General features: G+C 39.7%; 1 protein-coding gene across 2 annotated transcripts in view; it reads right to left on the reverse strand.

Annotated features, from left to right (window-relative positions):
- Window positions 1-3017: 3017 nt before the first annotated feature.
- Window positions 3018-20226, reverse strand: part of il17rd (interleukin 17 receptor D) — a 115207-nt gene continuing 97998 nt past the window's right edge. For both annotated transcript variants that reach the window (XM_073072235.1, XM_073072236.1), the window contains 2 exons: window positions 17489-18416; window positions 3018-5325 (listed from right to left, as the gene is read on the reverse strand). In XM_073072235.1, the coding sequence (XP_072928336.1) occupies window positions 5228-5325; window positions 17489-18416 (1026 nt within the window). In that variant the 3' untranslated portion in view covers window positions 3018-5227. The remainder of the gene's footprint in view (window positions 5326-17488; window positions 18417-20226) is intronic.

Genomic DNA, 20226 nt, shown 5'->3' on the forward strand with positions numbered 1-20226 from the left:
AGTGACTGCGTTCTCCTTGCCAGTTTCCTGACCATAGCCCTGGGTAGTTGACAGGAAGTAGCAGCCCAGCTGTAAAAATCATCTGAAACCAAAAGAATCAACCACTTGCGCTAAGAGATAAGGCCAGGAGGATGAGAGTCTGTCTGTTGATAGGGAACTAAGAATTCTAGAGCAGAAGGCCAAGGCTTCATTCTGTTCCTCTCTGACCTTGGAGGAAACTTTTTTTTAAAAGATGTACCTTACTTGGCCCTGGTTCATGATCCCATCTGGGCAAGAATGACTCGTTCCTTCCTTGAGGACTCTGGTGAGCTTGAGATTGGTGTGCTTGCCCTTGCAAATTTTCATTCGTAGGCCTGACTGAGGAATAATTTGTTTAATTCTGGGGTTGAGAGAGGAACTTGTGTTTACCCCAGGACCATTCAAAATTGTATTATATAATTTTCCATTTGTGCAGTGTTTGAGAATGATTTAAATTTCTGTAGTTTTTGCTGACACTGTCATATAGTTCATCCAGTTCTCCACTGACAGATTTTGTTTAATATACAGTACAGAGCAAGGCAGCCAGGTAGGAATCCTAATTTTAATGGACAATTACCCCCAGACCTTTTTGTTGTTTCAAGTATTTCACTTGGGAGGGGGCGGAAAGTAAAATATTGGCCAGGAAGCAATATGACTGGAAATCCAGTAAAGGAGATGTACAGATGATACCTGTGAAAATCATGGGTTAATTTCTTCTCTTTTGGCTATGATTCACGAATGAGGAGTGGTTCCATTTTTTAAAATATATATAGTATCACACTTGGCTGCTAGTTAGGAAACCAATCAATGAGTTGTACAGCTACCTGTAATCAGGAACTTCCTGACACAACCAGCCAGGAAAGAGGAACCATTCATGTGGCTGAAAGTGTTTTGAAACATGTTAATTTCACAAAAAAACAAATTTTCACAGTAGGTGGATTTTTATTTTTGTTCATACATTTTCTCTGCTTCCCTTTGTGGTTCTTCTCAATACCAAATGATATTTTAAGTGAGCTAGCAAGCTTGTTTATTTATTTAGAAATACAGTGCAGAACAGGCCCTTCCAGCACCACCCTGCAACCCACCCACTTAACTCCAGCCTAATTACAGAACAATTTGCAACAACCAATTAATCTGCTAACCAGTACTTTTTTGGACCGTGGGAAGAAACTGGAGCTCTCAGAGACAACCCACATAGTTCACAGGGAGGAATATATATTCCTTGAATTCCTTGTACCAGAATTGAACTCCAAACTCCAGAATGCCCCAAGATGTACTACCACAGTGCAAGTAATTCCAATTGGTATAAACTGTCAAATTGGCTCCATTCTTGCTTTTATTATCAAAATTTATTTTTAAATGAGCTGTGTTCTAATCTACTGTTGCTCTTTGGCCAGGCTGCTTTTCTGCAATCTGAATATTTGAGTTCAATTTGAATAGATCTAGCTTTCATTGTCCTTGTGGGTACAGATTAGTATCTGTGATTTGTCATCCACTCTTGATTAAATGAAGGGTAAAGGCACAATAAATTTTCTTTATGAAGTATCTATTAAGGCGATCTGGATTGTATTCATACACTCCACTACTAGAGCTGAAACATACCATTGAATCCAAGTACACAACATCTACCAATACTCCTTTGTTTATCCTTATTGTTATTTCCTCAAAGAATTCCAACAAATATGTAGGCAGGATCTTCCCTTAAGGAAATCCTGCTGACTTTGCCTATTTGATCATGTGCCTCCAAGTACTCCTTAGCAATCGACTCCTTAGCATTTTCCCAACCACTGAGTCCAAACTAACTGCCTTAAATTTATTTTCTTCTACCTCCCTCCCTTTTTGAAGACATTTGCAATTTTACAGTCCTCTGGAACCATGCCAGAAACTTGTGATTCCTGGAAGATCATTACTAATGCCTCAACAATCCCCTCAGCTACCTTTTCTAGAACACTTCAGGTGTCCAGGTGATTTATCCACCTTCAGACCTTTCAGTTTCCCAAGCACCTTCTCCTTAGTAATAACTCACTTCTGTCCCCTGACATTCTTGAACTTCTGACACACTCCAAGTTTCTTCCATAATAAAGACTGATACAAAATACTTAAGTTTCCATTTTCCATTAGTTTCCAAATGGCTAGTGCCATTTCCTTGCCCCCCATTACTACCCCTTTGTCATAATTTTCCAGCAGTCTAATATCTCTTTTGCACGGGTCATACCTTCCCCAGAAGAGATCCCAATGATCCAGAAATCTGAAACCCTGCCCCCTGCACCAGTTTCTCAGCTATGCATTCATCTGCCAAAATCATCCTATTGTTACCCTCACTGACTCTCCTTCTATTCATTGGAGGTGACTGATGAATAGAAGGAGAGTCAGTGAGGGTAACAATAGAGCTGTGATTATTGGACATTGTCTACATCCATTGCCAATGTTATTCATGATCTGCAACTGTAGTTGTAGTCAACAGTAAGAAATTATGTTTTATTGCATTCCTAACCTTAAACTAATGCCCTAGATAAAAAGAAACTGACCTCACCCAGCCTACACAGTAAATTTGATCAAATGAGTCCATAATACCAGAATGTGACTCCAAGTAAAGTACCTTTCAAACACACAGCAACCTTGACTGGTTTGCTAGATCATGGCCAGGACAGGCAGTCTTTACATTTGCCAATTAAGTTTTCCCCTCCACAAATAAATGCAAGGTAACTAAAATGCAAGCTACAAGCATGTTAAATGAACATTTAGGAATGGTCTAGAAACAAAGTTACTTATAATCTCGTAGGGCTAACATCAAAACTATTCTAAAACTTTGATATGAAACTTATGCCGGTTATGGCAGTATACAACACAATGAGATTTAACGAATACTGAAAACCTGTCATTTACAATATAAAATTCATATTGAAGAAACAGCTGAATCAGTTATTCTGCATTCACAAACTAACAGATTACAAAAATGGCCAATGAAAGAATGATCATTAGGAAACAATCTTGTGTTTTGTTTACTTTTTTATTTTTAAGATTTCAGTACAAAAAAAAAGACAAAAGGTAGAGAATTCTCTCACTCACCTTAATTTATAGCTCTTAAAATACAAAATGCATCAGGTAATTATAAGTTTATAAAGGCACTCTACAAGGTCTTTTATAATAACCAAAATTACATCACAAAGATGGTCTGCAAAACTAAGTACGAGGGCATATTAAGTAATGCCATATGGAAATTAACAAAGCAAGACTTTTGGCTTATTAGCTTATAGAAGCAATGACAATGCAGTGTTCATAATTCCTACAAAACAAAATGATGTTTAACACTACAGGATACTTCACTGTATTGATGTCTCAGGCACTTGGTCTAATAGAGTAGTGAACCCATCCCTCAGAATGTCAACATAATCAAGACGACAAAAATCCCAGCTCCTACAAATTTCTTCTAGATTCACTGCAGACCTACACTAAAATAAACTTTGGTCCTCAAAAATGTCACTAGCTGAAAATGTATTTAAATATAGTGTTATGTCATTTCCTTAATAAACAAGGCATTGCAATATCTCAAGGAGTCTTTGTATTTAGGACTAGATCTGACCTCCAGTTCGTATTAAGCGGCTTAATGGACAGGACTTGGGCCATGGAGACGAAACAAACACTCAACTCTTGTAACCACATTGTGTCTTTGTAGTGGTAACTGCTGGAAGAGCCAATGTAGGTTAGCTTTGGCTGGAATAGGTACCCAGTATCCATACAAATGTACCCCAGATTTCAGGTCATGGACGAAAAAGGCAAAGAGACTGCACAAAACTGATACCATTAACTATTAAGAGAGGCATCTCCTTAAGTAAAACACAGTGCATCTCCAAATACTGTAAGTAGTTATTCTTACAAAATGTAAATTGCATTATCCAGATAACATTGTGGTCACAATGACTGCCACAACTAAAGATGGTAATTTAGAATAAATCATCATGAATTTCATTTGTTAATGAACATATCAATTACAAAATATAACTTCCCATGGAAAACAAATATTAAAGGCAAACAGAAAAAAAGCTATTTTTGTTACGGGATAAATCTGGTACAGAATTCCCCCGTTTTCAAATGTGGGGGTTCAAATTAAAATGTGCACTTTCATTATTACAGAAGGGATTTTTCCCCCACCCACCCCGATACATTAATAAACTCCAAGTCCTTCAGTATTAATGCCAATGAAGCTATCACTTCCACCTCCTGGAGCACAGAAAAGTGGATTTAAAATGGGAAGCGAAGTGTAATTAGAGACAAAAGTAAGGAAGTGTTGTAGTTGGAGTTATTCTAACAAATTTTTGAATGGTTAACATCCACATACAAAGAACTGCCCCTTTAATTAGATTTGGAAGTTAATACATTACACATCTGAAAACTATTTACAATCATTCAACTTAAAATTCTACAATAAACATTTGTTAAAATCTAAACTTCATTCTGCTTAGCCATAAACCACATCAAACATAGTAAAACTGGATGAAGTTCAAAATGTATTAAATCTTAATGTCAAATCAGAATATAGATTTGAGCAGGAGATCAATTGAAGGCAGTTGGTGTTTTAAATTATTGGTCCAAATAAAATTTCAATTACACCTCCCCAGCAGGCATAGTAGTGCAATTATCTGCAACATACATTATCTATAAATAGGTATTTGTCCAATGCTGATCTAAACCTAGCTGTTAAATATAGCCTCCACCTAATGGGCATTATCAGATCAATAAGAGATTTCACAAAACTTGCCATTGTTTTATTCCCTAAGCTGACATATAATTAATCTTGTGAAACATATTTAAATAGTGGCAAAAGAAAACCTTCAATTAAACATATGGCTCTCCACTGATCACAGTGATCACTATATTAAGATACGTGATGGCCCTAATCAATATACAGAATTAAATATCACTTATTATGCATTTAAAAGCACATTTGAGACAACACAATGATATTTTAAACTCTGCAATCAAACTCCGATCCTACTCAGTCTGAAAGGATGGTGTATTTAATCAATATTTCTTCAATGCATATCAGTAAGTTTTTTTTTAAACATTGTAGTGAGTTAAATGTACAGAGGACTCATCTTTTTTGTACATTAAGATCACGATGTGGTTGAAAAGTTGCCAATGCATGGTTTGTTCGTGGATGTAAAGTTGAAGCGGTAAAGTGGCAATGCATCCCCCATGATACATAATGTTATAGGGTTACTGCACCAGCTACATGTCTGTCTGCTTCCATCTTACACACTCCAGATACAGTTGACTTTGTTGGGAGAACAGGCGGATCATCTTCCCCTGTAGGTAGAAAGAAGTTGTGCAAGCAGTTACAATTAAATGGTGCTTCAAGAAGCCATCAACATTCTGTATTTATATGAGAAGTAAGAATATCTACCCCTAGCCTTTTACTTAAATGATCAGATTCGAATCCAAATCAGGCCTTTAATATAATCTGCTCAGGGGCTCAGCACAGAACAACGAGCGACCTTTTCTTGTTTTATAATCTGATGAGTAATAGGCATAATATGGACATAATGCAGAGGGAGGGGGCAGCAGTGCCAGAACTTAATGCTGTAGCTTGTTCGAGTATTTTTACAGTGTTTATATAAGAAACCACAAGTAACACACCTGCTCCCGACACCCAACCCTCAGTGATACTCTTACTGAGATACTTTAAACCCATTGATGAAACCTCTAGGTTTAAAATTAGTTAGCAGGATAATCCAAAATCCCCACTGATTAACAACCACAGATGGCCCAAAATTCCAGACTCCAAATGGTATTTTCCTTTGACCTCTACAGTTGAAATACCCTACCAATCAATTTAACTTATTGTACAATGCACAGTTACTCTGCATAGTTACTCTTCCTCCTTTACAAAAAGTACTAAGCTTTTTTTTTTGGGGGGGGGTTCCCCTCCAAGAGAAAAAGAAATTGCATTCCTAACTGAAGCTGCAATATGTTGTGATATAATAACCTTTTGTGGAAATAGATAGAAGATACAAAAATAGTGAAATGGACCCAAGCTGATAACGGTTCCAGTGAGCTAGCACAAGTGTATAGGGCTGAATGGCTTCATATCACACACTAGAAACTTTCTCGCTATCAAAGATGGTATTAGTTTACCAGAATGGACTTACTTATTGTGAGTTGCCCAGCAACAGTAGAGGGTTATGTAATGCTCCCATTAAGAAGACACTTACCTCATTTTCTTAATGTTCAACATTTGAACTTGACCATTGTAAGGAAAGGATTAGTCAGCAGGAGCAGGAAGTTTGCCAATGTTAATAATTTACCTTTTATAATCTAGCCTTTGTATTATTTAGGATATAAAACAATTTTAAAATTGTAATAACTTAAATAACTGACAATATATTATTTGTATAGCTTCACAGCCATCCCTCATTAGTAACCACAGAACTCATTAACCAATATTGATCCTTACAGTGCAGGCAGTTCTACTGTGTTTTGTAGAGAATAATTACCCCAAAGAGAATGGATCTTAATGAGCTGTGCTGATCGAAGACATGATAGCGGGTACTTTGCCCAAGACTGAGAAAATGTAATTCATTGAAATGGTAAGGGCTGGGGGTCGGAGGTGAGGAGTGGTGATGGTGGAGAAAAATTTGGGGTAAACTGCAGAGAAAAAGAACATATGTTTAAAAGATTACCTTTTTAATTCAAATTTATGTAGCTTCTCAGCAATGTGCAATAAAATAACATAAGGATCTCATTAACTCAAAAGCTTGTTAGTGAGGAAATCTGATTATCTGAAAAGCTTTTCTTTTTTAAAAAAACGTTTTCACTTTTTAAGCACAAGACTTTCTGATTGTAGCATAAAAGAGCAATGAAAAGTTAAAAATATCAAATTTTAATATTAGTTTGGATTAAGAAGTTAGATAAGACTTGAGTACTGATAAAGATTACAATGTCTCATATTTAACCAATCATGATTCTTTGTAATTAAGCATGTGCCATTGTAAGTACTGTGTTTATATCATTACAAACACCACATTTGTAGGCAGCGTGTCCAGCCGCAGGTCTTGTCAGATGTCATGGATTGATTGACTGGAGCAGCAAATGGATTCACTGAAGCAAAGTTTTAGGGAGGAAGTCACACCAGAGCTTCAGTCAGGTGGATGGGTGACTGCCACGAGCGGGCGGCAGGTAGCATCAGAATCTCCTGCAGCTGTCTCTCTCCTAAATACGTCTATCAGTTTGGATACTGTTGGGAGAATGGCCTCTCCGGGATGATTGGTGGCATTACAGCCAGCTCTGCTTTAATTCAGGACAGGGCAAAGTCCAGATGAGTAATAGCAATGGAGAACTCATTAGTCAGAGGTACGCAGAGGTGTTTTTACAAGAAGGGCTCCAGGTCGGTGTGTTGCCTCCCTGATACCAAAGTTGAGCATGTATCTCAGTGGGACAGGACATTCTGTATGAAGAAGGTGAGCAGCCAGAGATTATATTCCCTATTGGTCCCAAACATAGGCAGAGAGATGAGCTCCTTCAATGAGAATTTAGGGCATTAGGTTAAAAATATGTCCTTTCATTAGGCCCTCTTCCAGGACCAGTGGGATATGTAGAAGAGGGATAGGTTGCAACTAAACTGCAGGGACACCAATATACTGGCAGGGAAATTTGCTGGTATTCCACAGAACAATTTAAACTGGTCTGGCAGGGAAGTGAGATTCTAAGCAATTGTGTAACGGATGGAAGTGTTAAGGATAATATAAAAATTAAAGCAAGTTCAGTAGATAGGACAGCTACAGGCTAGGCTGGGAGAGAGGGAGGTAAGATACACAAAACGCATTTATTTTAATGCTAGATGTATAACAAACAAAGCAGAGGAAATCAGGGCATGGATGATACACGGCAACACACACAAAATGCTGGAGAACTCAGCAGGTCATGCAGTATCTAGTGAGGAGAATAAATACGTAACGTTTCAGGCCGAGATCCTTCATCTCGTGGGAGGAAGCCAGAATAAGGTGGTAGGGAAAGGAAGGAGTACACAGTGCAATTCCGAGGTGATGATCCTAGTGGATTTTCCAGTTTCTCGTGTGTTTATGACTAATATTTTGGACTGGGATATTATAGCCAGAAGATAAACATGGTTGAGCGAGGAGGACTAGGAATGACATCTCTACATTTCTAACTTGGCAGAAGTCAGTGGGTGGAAATAGAGCATTGTTTTTCAGATTGGAGGCCTGCAAAATGTATTACAGGGTTTGGTGGTATAGTAGGCAGTGAGGAGGGTTACTTAAAGTTAACATATCCTCGAGCAACTGAGGAAATGGGCCAAAGAATGGCAGGTGGAGTTTAACTTGGACAAGTATGAGGCATTGCACTTTAGTAAGTTAAATAGAGTAGGACTTGCACTGTAAATGGCAAGGTCTGAGAGCACACTGTAGAATAGAGATTAGATTAGGCACGAAGTTCCCCGAGGTTAGTCAGGATGGTGAAGACGATGTTTGTTTTGGCATGCTTGTTGTCATCAGTCAGTGTATTGAGTGCAGGAGTTGGGGCACCATGTTACAAATGTACGGATTGTTAGTGAGACCACACTTGGGAGTGTTGTGTGCTGTTCTGGTTGCCCTGCTATAGGAAAGATGTGATTAAGCTGCAGTGAGCGTAGAAAAGATTCATGAGGATGTAATGGCGGGTTTGATTTAGAGGTTGGAACAGCTGGAACATTTCCCTCCCCCCGCTACACAGGAAGCTAGGTAACCTTAGAGGTATATAAAATCTTTAGTGGCATATGTAGTCAATGTTATTATGGTATGTATTGATTTATACCTTAGATGTTATGTTCATTCCATGTAATAGGGTTCTTGAAAAGGTAAAATCAGATGTTAATATTTTTAAGTTTTAGTCACAGACATTTTGAGTCTAAAACTAGATGGCATAGCTTTAAGGTGAAAGGGAAAATATTTAAAAGGGGCTCATAGGGCAAATTTTTCATCATAGGGGATTAATAGGTATATAGAAATAATAAACACAAGGAGGTCTGCAGATGCTGGAAATCCAAGCAACACACAGAAAATGCTGGAGGAACACAGCAGGTCAGGCAGTTATCTGTGGAAATGAATAAACAGTCGCCGTTTCAGGCCATGACCTATCTTCAGGGCTGAGAAGGAAGGGGGAAGATGCCAGAATGAAAAGGTGTGGGGAAAGAGGCTAGGTGGAAGGTGATATGTGAAGCCAGGTTGTGGGGTGCCTGGACTGGAGAAGAAGGAACCTGATAGGAGATGAGAGTGGACCATGGGTATATAGAACAAGCCAATATATACATTTAGAGATGTATACAATTAAAAATGTGTAAAAGACAAATAGGTGCATGGATAGAAAACGTTTAGAGCAACATGGACTGAGTGCAGGTAAATAGGACTCAGATAGACAACTTGGGCTGAAGGACCTGTTTCTGTGCTGTGTAATTCCATGATTCTAAATTTAAATCAATTAACATCTGACATTAACATTTCAAGAACTTTATTAAACAGAATGAACAGAACATCCGAAGACTAAATAAATACACACTTAATACAATAAAGTTAATGAAAAGATGTTCCTTGGTAAATGGAAAAATATTAATGGTTAACTTTCACATCAACGTGCTTATTTTGTAAGAAGCTGTTAACTTCCTCACTTTTCAGGTGCTTATAAAGTGAGGCATCAAATGGCACTTTCCTGCAAGAATCGTTGAAAATTGGAGAGTAAACTGCACAGTAGAATGCAAATGACTGGGAGTGGAGGAGGCACTAGACAGGATTCTTTTAAAACATATTCATAGATTTCTTTAGTAAAACCAAAAAGAAATCACCAGTTTAAAGTGATATATTTAATAATTAGTTCCTTAAGGTTGTTCTAGCCAGGGGGGTGGTAGTGGGCATATGCTTCCACTAACTATTAAATGCTCCCCGTGGTGTGCATCTCAAATAGCCTCAAACGACCAAGTCCACTTCCTAGCCTTCACGAGTGGCTTAGCTACTAAGCCCAGCAGAACCGTTTCTACTAACAGGAGAAGGGGCAAAGGGGGGTTACAGGTGCCTTAAAACCGGTTGCTCGTCAGCCATGGTTGGTTGCTCATGAAGGAGGAAAACCCCGATCTCAGGCCTCTGCTACCTTGCGGTATACCCATTCGCGGGAAAGGCTTCAGGAGTAAACCCCCCCAAAAAAATCTGGATGTGGAGTACCAAAGGCAGTCCTACATTGAGTTCAAAGCTGACTGGCAACTCCTGTAACACCACAGGTGCCAAACTGTATCGGTCCCTGCTGTTTCTTTGGATTCATGAGCTGCGTGGAGTGAGGGAGCACGTTGCATGGGCAACAGCTTGCTCTCCATATTGTAGACAGCCGGGACACAACCATGACCAACGGAGGGCCTCAAATTTAATGATTAATTAATTAATTAATTCCCAGTGGTTTTTTTAAAAGATCACTTCAAGATTACTGCAATTCTATTTCATTCCCATATTTTCAAACTAAAACATGAGGATCGGTCGATTTTCAATGGCCGATTAGTTATAATACACCATCCAACTGAATACTTAAGTGTTTTATTATAAAGTTTCTTTTTACTTTATTTATGATAAAGCAGAAGTTTCTATGTTGGGATGAAACTGCAACCATAAACCTTTTCCACACGGTTCTCATATTTTGATACAACTGCACCCTCTTAAGGTTGCAGAAAGCTGTTGCACAAACGTACCAAAAATAATGATTGGTAGGAGAGATACTTTCGGAAGCCTGCGTCGGACAAATAATTCCACACTGCCTTCTTTCTTACTATGGTAGAAACCACAAGACATAGGAGCTGAAATCGGCCATTTGGCCCAGCTAGTCTGCCCTGCCATTTCATTGTGGCTGATCCATTTTTTTTTCTCAGCCTCAATCTCCTGCCTTCTCCCTATTTCCCTTCGTGCCCTGACCAATCAAAAAACTATCAACCTCTGCCTTGAATAAACATAAAGACTTGGGCTCCACAGCTGCCTGTGGCAAAGAATTCTACAGATTCACCACTCTCCGGCAAAAGAAAATTCCTCATCTCTGTTCTAAAAGGACGTCCCTCTATTCTGAGGCTGTGTCCTCTGGATGTGGAGAAGATGTTTCCTTTGGTGGGAGAGTCAAAGACCACTTTATCAAGGCCTTTCACCATTTGATAAGTTTTAATTAGTTCACCCCTCATTCTTCTGAATTCAAGCGAATACAGGTCTAGAGTCATCAAATGCTCTTCATATGACAAGCCATTCAATCCTGGAATCACTTTTATGATTCTCTTTTCAATCCACTCTAGTTTTAGCACATCCTTTCTGAGGGGCCCAAAGCCCCATGAGGCCTCACCAGCGTTTTATAAAGTCTCAACATTACATCCTTTCTTTTATATTCTAGTCCTCTTGAAATGAATGGTAACATTTGCCTTCCTCACCACAGACTCAACCTGTAAATTAACCTTGACAATGACTCCCAAATCCCTTTGCGCCTCAAATTTTTGTATTTTCTCTCCATTTAGAAAATAGTCAATCCTTTAATTTGTTTTAACCAAACTGGATGACTGTATACTCCCAATACTGTTTTCCATCTGCCATTTCTTTGCCCATTCTCCTAATCTGTCTCAAGTCCTTCTGTAGCATCTCCATTTCCTCAAAGCTGCCTGCCCCTCCACTTATCTTTGTATCATCTGCAGACTGCAGCAAAGTCATCAATTCTGTCATCCAAATCTTTGACTTTTAACTTAAAAGATGCGGTCCCAATACAGACCTCTGTGGAACACTAGTAGTCACCAGAAGCCACCCAGAAAAGTTTCCCTTTATTCCGATTCTTTGCATCCTGCCACTCGGCCACTGCTTTACCTATGCTTGGATCTTTCCTGTAATACCATGGGCTTGTATCCTGCTAAGCAGCCTCATGTGTGGCACTTTGTCAAAAGCCTTCTGAAAGTCCAAGTACACAACATCGACCAATTCTCCTTTGTCTATCCTGCTTGTATTTCTTCAAAGAATTCCGACAGATTTTCCAGGGAAAATTTTCCCTTGAGGAAACCATACTGACTATGGCCTACTTTATCATGTGCCTCCAAGGAGACCGAAACCGCATCCTTAATAATCGACTCCAACATCTTCCCAACTGCTGAGGTCAGACTAACTGGCCTACAGTTTCCTTTCTTCTGCCTCTCTCCCTTCTTGAAGAATGTAGTGACATTTGCAATTTTCCAGTCTTCCTGAACTATTCCAGAATCCATTGATTCTTGAAAGATCAATATTAATGCCTCCATGATCTACTCAGCCATCTCTTTCTGAACCCTGGGGTGTAGATTATCTGGACCAGGTGAAGTATCTATCCTCAGACTTTTCAGTTTTCCAACAACCTTCTCTCTAGTAATGGAACTTCACACACTTCTGTCTGCTTACACTTCGAACTTACAGTATACTGCTGGTGCCTTCCAGAGTGAAGACTGATGCAAAGTACTTATTCAGTTCTTCTACTATTTACTTACCTCCCATTACTACCTCTCCAGTGTCATTTCCCAGCAGTCCCATATCCACTCTCACCTTTCTTTTACACTTTATGTATCTGAAGAAACTTTTGGTATCCTCTTTAATATTATTGGCTAGCTTACTTTTGTATTCTATCTTTGCCTTCTTAATGACTTTTTTAGTTGCCTTCTGTAGGTTTTTAAAGAGCTTTCCTTTAACTTCCCACTAATTTTTGCTGTTATATGCCCGCTTGTTGGCTTTAATGTTGGCTTTAACTCCTCATTAGCCACAGTTGTGTCATGTTGTCTTTTGAATACTTCTTCCTCTTTGGGATGTTTATATCCTGTGCCTTCCAAATTGCTTCCAAAAATTCAAAATATTGCTGCTCTGTCGTCATCCTGCCAGTGTTCGTTCCCAATCAATTCTGGTCAACTCCCCCCTCAAGCCTCTGTTATTTCCCTTTACTCCACTACGATTGATACACCCGAGTTTAGTTCAGGGTAAAATTGATCATAAGTGTTCCTTTACCTTAAGCTCCTATTGAATAACACCCAATCCAGCATAGCTAATCCCTTCGTGGGCTCAACCACAAGTTGCTGTAAAAAGCCATCTCGTAGGCATTCTAGAAATTCTCCTCTTGGGATCCAGTACCACCCTGATTTTCCCAATCTACCCCCATTTTGATATCCCCCATTCTACAGCAACATTGTCCTTTTGGCATGGATTTTCTATCTCCCATTGTAATTTGTAGAGCACATCCTGACTACGATTTGGGGGTCTGTATACAACTCCCATCAGGGTCTTTTTACCCTTGCAGCTCCTTAGCTTTATCCATAACAGTTCAGCACCTTCTAACCCCATCTCACCTCTTTATAATGATTGTTTACCAACAGAGCCACGCCACCCCTCTGCCATCCTGCCTGTCCTTTCAATACAATGTGTATCCTTGGACATTAAGCTCCCAGCTATAATCTGCCCTGGTTCAGTGATGCCTACAACATCATACGTACCAATCTGTAACTGTGCAGCAAGTTCATCCACCTTGTTTAGTATACTGCACACTTTCAAATATAACACCTTCAGGCATGATGGCATGAACATTGATTTCTCTAACCTGTTAATGCCCCCCCTCCCCTTCTTACCCCATCCCTTATTTATTTATTATCCCTTTTTTTTCTCTTTTCTCTCTCTCTCTGCCCCTCTCACAATTACTCCTTGCCTGTTCTCCATCTCCCTCTGGTGCTCCCCTCCCACTTTCTTTCTCCCTAGGCCTCCCATCCCATGACTCTCTCCCTTCTGTAGCTCTGTATCCCTTTCACCAATCAACTTTCCAGCTCTTAGCTTCATCCCTCCCCCTCCCATCTTCTCCTAACATTTTGGATCTCCCCCCTCCCCCTCCCCCTTTCAAATCTCTTACTATCTCTTCTTTCAGTTAGTCCTGACGAAGGGTCTCAGCCCAAAATGTCGTACTTCTTCCTATAGATGCTGCCTGGCCTGTTGCGTTCCACCAGCATTTTGTGTGTGTAACACCTTCAGTCCTGTATTCACCCTTCAGGATTTTCTCCACCTTTTACATTGCAACACACCCTGTTGACTGCAATTTTGCCCCATCATCAGCCTCTCCTTGCTGGGAGTCTTACTAAACACTACTTCTGTTTCTAAACCAACTACCTCATCTTCAGCAGTGTCACTTTGGTTCCCATCCCCCTGTCAAATCTTAAACCCTCCTGAACAACTCTAGCCAAACTGCCTGCAAGGGTATTAGACCCTTTTGTACAGGTCATACCTTCCCCAGAAGAGATCCCATGATCCATAAATCTGAACCCCTGCCCCCTCCACCAGTTCCTCAGCCACACAATCACCTGCTATATCGTTCTATTCTTACCCTCACTGGGGTGTGGCACAGGCAGCAATCTAGAGATTACTACCCTGGAGGACCTGTTTCTCAGCTTTCTACCTAGCTCCCCAAAATCCCTCTTCAGGATCTTGTCTACCTATGTCACTGGTGCCAATATGTACCAAAGCTTCTGGCTTCACCCTCACCCTTGAGAATGCCATGGACCTGATCCAAGACTTCCCTGACCCTAGCACCTGGGAGGCAACATACCATCCGGTTATCTCAACCATGCCCATAGAATCTTGTCTCTGTTCCTTTAACTATGGAATCTCCTATCAACACTACCGACCTCTTCACCTCTCTTCTTTTCTGAGCCACAGTACGAGACTCAGTGCCAGAGATGTGATCACTGTGGCTCTCCTCTGGTATGCTGTTCCCCCTCAATAGTATCTAACATAATGTACTGATTATTGAGGGGAATTGCCCACAGGTGTACTTCCTCTCCTTCTCCTGACAGTCACCCAGTTACCTCTCTCCTGTAACCTAGGAGAGACTGCCTCCCTGCAGCTCCTTGTCTATCACCTCCTCTTTCTCCCGTTCTCTCAGGAGCTGCAACTCGGTGCACCGGGTGCAGAGGTGTTCAACTGGGAAGCTTGAGGTCTTCCAGACTTCCCACATCACAAAACGCTGCCCCTGGAGCTATTCTCGTGACACTACTTTGCCCTAACAGAAAAGGATGAACAAATAGGAACAGAAAGAGAAACTTAGCAAATACTTTTAACCTCTCCCAAGCTCGATGAGGTAAAGCCAGCTTAACACTGGCACACTCAAAAGAAGGGCCGCTCCGTTTGCTCGAGTTATTTTTATTGTCCCTTCCTAATTAATCCCTCTCGTTGATTGGTCATCTCTCATCTCAGAGAAATTGCTGCGAAGCTCTGCATTTTTAAATTCTGAACACAGACCTGACTGAAAGGTAGCTCATTCTACGCACCGCCTCCAGCTGGTTGGTTACCCCTCAACTAGAGGGAGATGCTTAACACAGCTTTTCATATGGAGATGAGAATCAGGCAGTGTACATGATAGATCAAACAATACTATGACTATGGAAATGTTCTTCGTCAGTTAAATAATGTTTGCTCATGTGAAGATTTTTAAAAGTGCAAATGAATTTAAATTTTCTAATATCACATGATAAAATCAAATTTAATTAAGGGTTAGAGTGCTAAGCAAACTGACTTATTTTTCTGATTTGATTCAATGTATGGGCCTTGATGACCAAAATTAGTTTCCTGATAAATGAACAGTCTATTCTGTACTGAAAAGCAAAAATGACTGCAAGTGCTGGAAATCTCAACTAAAAAGAGAAAATGCTGGAAATACTCAGCACATCAGGCTCCATCATCAGTAGAAGAAGGAAACAGGCTAATAAATTCTTCGTCAGGGAAGGTCAGCAAAGAACATGTGCTTAAGGGTTGCAGAGAAATCAGAAGGTGGAGAAATCAAAGGGAACGTCATTGACAGGGTGCGGAACAAGAGAGAACAGACGGAGACAGATGGTGGTAGTGTTGACGGAGAAGGTGACAGAGACTTGTTAGAGTGCAGCTGATCTTTGGAGGAAGTGCAAATAGTGGGAGAGGAATGAAATCAGAAGAGAGAGGGATAAAGAGCTGGAATTGTGAAATGCAGAACATGGCAGATGCAAAAAAAATTGAACTAAATCAGAGATTGCTGGAAATAACCCAGATTAGGCAGCATCTGCAGATTGAAAAGAAATGGGAGTTAATGTTATACAGTGATGGGCCTATTTCTCCATAGTTATTTATGACATACAAGGGAGTAATTTCAGTGATTGAGTCTATTCTTCCCACAGTCCCATCAATTCTTCACACCCCCAGACTATAAGACTTTCCAGCATTAAAGGGGCAAACTAAAGCAACTACCAGTCAGAATGCTTTAGGAAGTGAGAGCAGACAGAAGTATCTTGGAAAAACCCATTCTGTCACATGAGAACTTGCAAACTCTATGCAGAGAGCACCAGAGAGGAATGAACCCAAGTCAGTGGGACTGTGAAACATTTCCACCTCTAGCAACAGCATTGTGTTGCTTGGCCTTGTATCAGAATCCTTCAGAAACAGCAGGATATCTAGTATCATAGAGTTCAATGTGACTGTGGATCCTAACATGCCCAAATTGGAAGATGCTCCTCAGATTTACATTGTATTTCATTGGAACGGTGGAAGATGCCAAAGAAAGAGTGGGATGGAGAACTGAACAGGTGACTGAAGATCATCTTCATAGACATCAAATTTGTACACTACTGTAAGGAAGCCAATTGTAAGCACAGAACAATATCTCATTGTCCATCTACGGAAGTTAGAGCCCTCAGAAATCAACGATGAATTTGCCAATTTCAGGATACCAGCTTTTTCAGACTGTATCTAAACTGGACAATTTCAATAAAAGGCTCTCAACCTGTAACCCTAACTCCATTTTATCCCCCTCTGCAGATGCTACATATCTGCTGGCAATCTGCTTTGCGTTAATTTCCAGCAGCTGCAGTAGTTTGCGTGTCACAGTTCCAGGACTACTTCTCTCTCCTATGTACTCATCTCCCTCTTCTTAGCAGCTTCTCCTGACAGATGAGCTATAATTTACAGGCTTCTGCCACCTTCTCTCAGATGGCAATAATCTCCATAAATCCACCTCTCTTCACCTCCACCCTTTCATTTCACAGCAATTTAAAACACGTTTATTTTCTAGCTTTTGCTCATTCTGATGAAAGGTCAGCTATCTGAAATACTGACCATTTCTCCATAGATATTGATCAAATATTTCCAGCATTGCATTTTAGTCCATTCTGCATTCTTGATGTCTACATACTGCTGTCTGCATCGTGTTCAAATAATTCATACATTTGCAGTGCAATTGCTTTTTACATTTTAAATATATTACTAAGAATAATAACTGGATACAATGAAATTCAAACTAAAGGATAAGATGTTAATACAAACTTCATTATGCTAGGAAATTGATTGGATGGTTAAATTATTTCTTACAATACTCATATCTATATGAAATGCAATTTTTAAGCCAAGCCCTAAATGTTAGTACCAGCTATCATACTTACTGTTAGTGCTTGGTACCTTACCTAACCCGGAGGATGAGGAGACACTGTCTGCAATGGAGCCAGTTTCTGCTTGGTCTGAAGACAGACCATCCATTAAAGGCAGTGAGAGTTCTGACGAAGGAATGGAAGAGTCATATATTCCCGAGTCACGGGGCATTTCTGAGAGGTTTACAGCTGCTACCATCCGTGGCGTAGGTCTCAGCAAAGAACTGACATCTTGATGGTCGGAACTGTCCGCATCCTCAGTATTGCCCAAATGCTGAATTATTGAATAAGACACTGTATTAACTGGAGTGATGGCGGTAATAGTTTTCAAACGAAAGTCATGGTCAGTTACCTGCTGTTTAAAAACTACCTCATTCAGAACGAGCCCAGAGTCAGCTCTAATTGGGCCCTGGTGACGAGGGTGCAGAGGTAGGCCCGGCGCCAGCTGCTTCTCAAACCAATTAGGCTCTTGCTCAATAAGTTGTTTCATATTAGATATGGCTATGTACAGAGAACGCCCAGATTTCGTTCTGAAGTAGTTGCTTTTACGGATGTTCACTACACACGTGTCCTGTTCTGGGTGGCTGTGGTCTCGAGCATGTAAGTGGGAATAAAGCTGAGGGAAATGATCCATCAGTTTGTATTTGCACGCCAAATCTAGGATGCCAGGTATGTCTGCTTCGCAGGAGTAGTCAAAGTAGACTGCTATGAATTTGGAGGGGTTGCCTGAATGTAGTCGTGCTTGCCGCAGTCTCTCCGCTATCATGGAAACAGCGGCAACGAAAAGCTCTTGCCCACCATCTCTAGAGCCGCCATTACGTTTGTGTTGCTTCTTTTCAACAAAGAACTTCATTCCCTTTGAGCAAATAACAATGATGTAATGGGATTCCATGATCTGTTGGCTGAGCCAGTCCATTTCCCCCTCCTTGCAGATTTCCAGTTTTTCCCATAAATCCAATGCAACCTATTTAAAAAGCAGTAAGATTATTACCAAATATTGCAATTTGACAAAGAACCCCATTTCTGCTGATCGTCCGGTCCTTTTAGCAAGCGAATTTTACAAAATGAAAGAGACCACTTAAAATTTTCTACAAAATTAGTTTCAGTCTGCACTCTGCCTGTTACAAATATTTTTAAATTTAATTGTAGGTTCTAACCTCTATCCATTCACTTTGAGTAAAGTCAGATGAAACTTTTTCCTTTTACTCTAATGCTTACTGACAATTGATATAAAACAGAACTTTTATTAGCTGCCTTAAGAAAATGGATTGCAGGTAAATACTCTGCTTAAGAGCGAAGTTACCTTACAGCTAAACACTTGAGTGAAAAGGTACAGTGCACAAATACGACATCATTAAATGCTGGCACATGCAGAGAAAATGACAGCAATTTGGAAAACTAGAAATCCTATTACCTTCTTTTTGAAAGATCAACACTTAGGAACACTATGTTAAGTTCATAGATTTGTGGGTTCAAGCTTCAGCTTCACCAATCAGTTATGCCTCAGTTCCTGAGGTAAACGTGCAATTAAAATTGGCAGTACCTCTTCCCCAAGCAGATTGTACAAATATCATCCAAGGCTAAATGATTACAGTAGAGACACAGACAAGTAATGGCAGGCTAACAGATGTTCCAACCTACAATTAAACTTGAAGACGGAGAGACCTCATATTAAATTGAATATAAATCAAAAAGATGTGGAGAGAAAACCTTCCTTCAGTCTGCCAAGGATTTATGGTTTTCTGTTTCCTTGTGCAAAAATTGTCACCTGTACAGATTTTGTTGACATCACAATGTGTTGTTATACTTGGTCCAAAAACTGAAAGGTGAAAATTTTGGATTTATTTTAAACAAACATTTGATTGAAAAAGTAGTAAACTTAACACTGCATATAGTTCCCCTCAAAGGGAGCTTCACATATAAGCCTCTTGATAAAGTGAAACTAAAAATACCAAAAAAGTTAGACTTAAAAATCAGTAATCACTGTCAGCGAGCACTTAAATTTTCACTTTTTTTAAAGTTCAGCAGTTGTAGCACAAACTGACATTTCAACAATATTGATCTAAAATAGCTTCCTGATGGAATCAGGGGATATTATAATTCTCTTACAAATGCAATACAATGGTGCACTTTACTTTGTTGAAAAACACTAAACCATGGAAGGTGCAGCAGGTGTGCTTTAATTCAACTAGTACAAGTGACTGTAAATTCATATGGGGGCAGTGTATGCTGCTAAATTAATATTAGATGTGTAGGTGCACATATCAAACAGGGGAACTCCTATTTATATATTTTCCTTTAATGTGGTAATTTGGCCAAAATTACTTCACAGGAATATAAACATCACAAACGACACAAAGAGTCAAAGGAAATCAATGGCTGCTGGTGAAAAAGAACTTTATTTAGGTTGGGAGCAGCAGAGTTTTGGGTGAGCTTAAATTTCTTTTGCTTGTAAGATGGACAGGAAAGCTTTGGAATTTTTGAGTCAAGAAGTAACAAAGACACGAATTATAGTTTCACACAAGTTATTCAAAATAAAACTGTTCTCTTACTACACGTAAGTTTCTGTCTGGAAAATATCTACATATCATTCAATCAAGGTGAAATAGAACATTTCCAAATATTTTTCAAATCTTTTAGTTTCTAAACATGTTAGCATAATAAAACATTGTCAATACACCAGTAATCTGGTTTAAAACATCTCCTTTGAATAAAGTGTAGTGGATTTGCAATGATTTTCGCAGTTTACATACTGAAACTCATGCCAAGGGTTT

The sequence above is a fragment of the Hemitrygon akajei genome, chromosome 19, assembly GCF_048418815.1.
Source record: "Hemitrygon akajei chromosome 19, sHemAka1.3, whole genome shotgun sequence".
Classification (NCBI taxonomy): Eukaryota; Metazoa; Chordata; class Chondrichthyes; order Myliobatiformes; family Dasyatidae; genus Hemitrygon; species Hemitrygon akajei.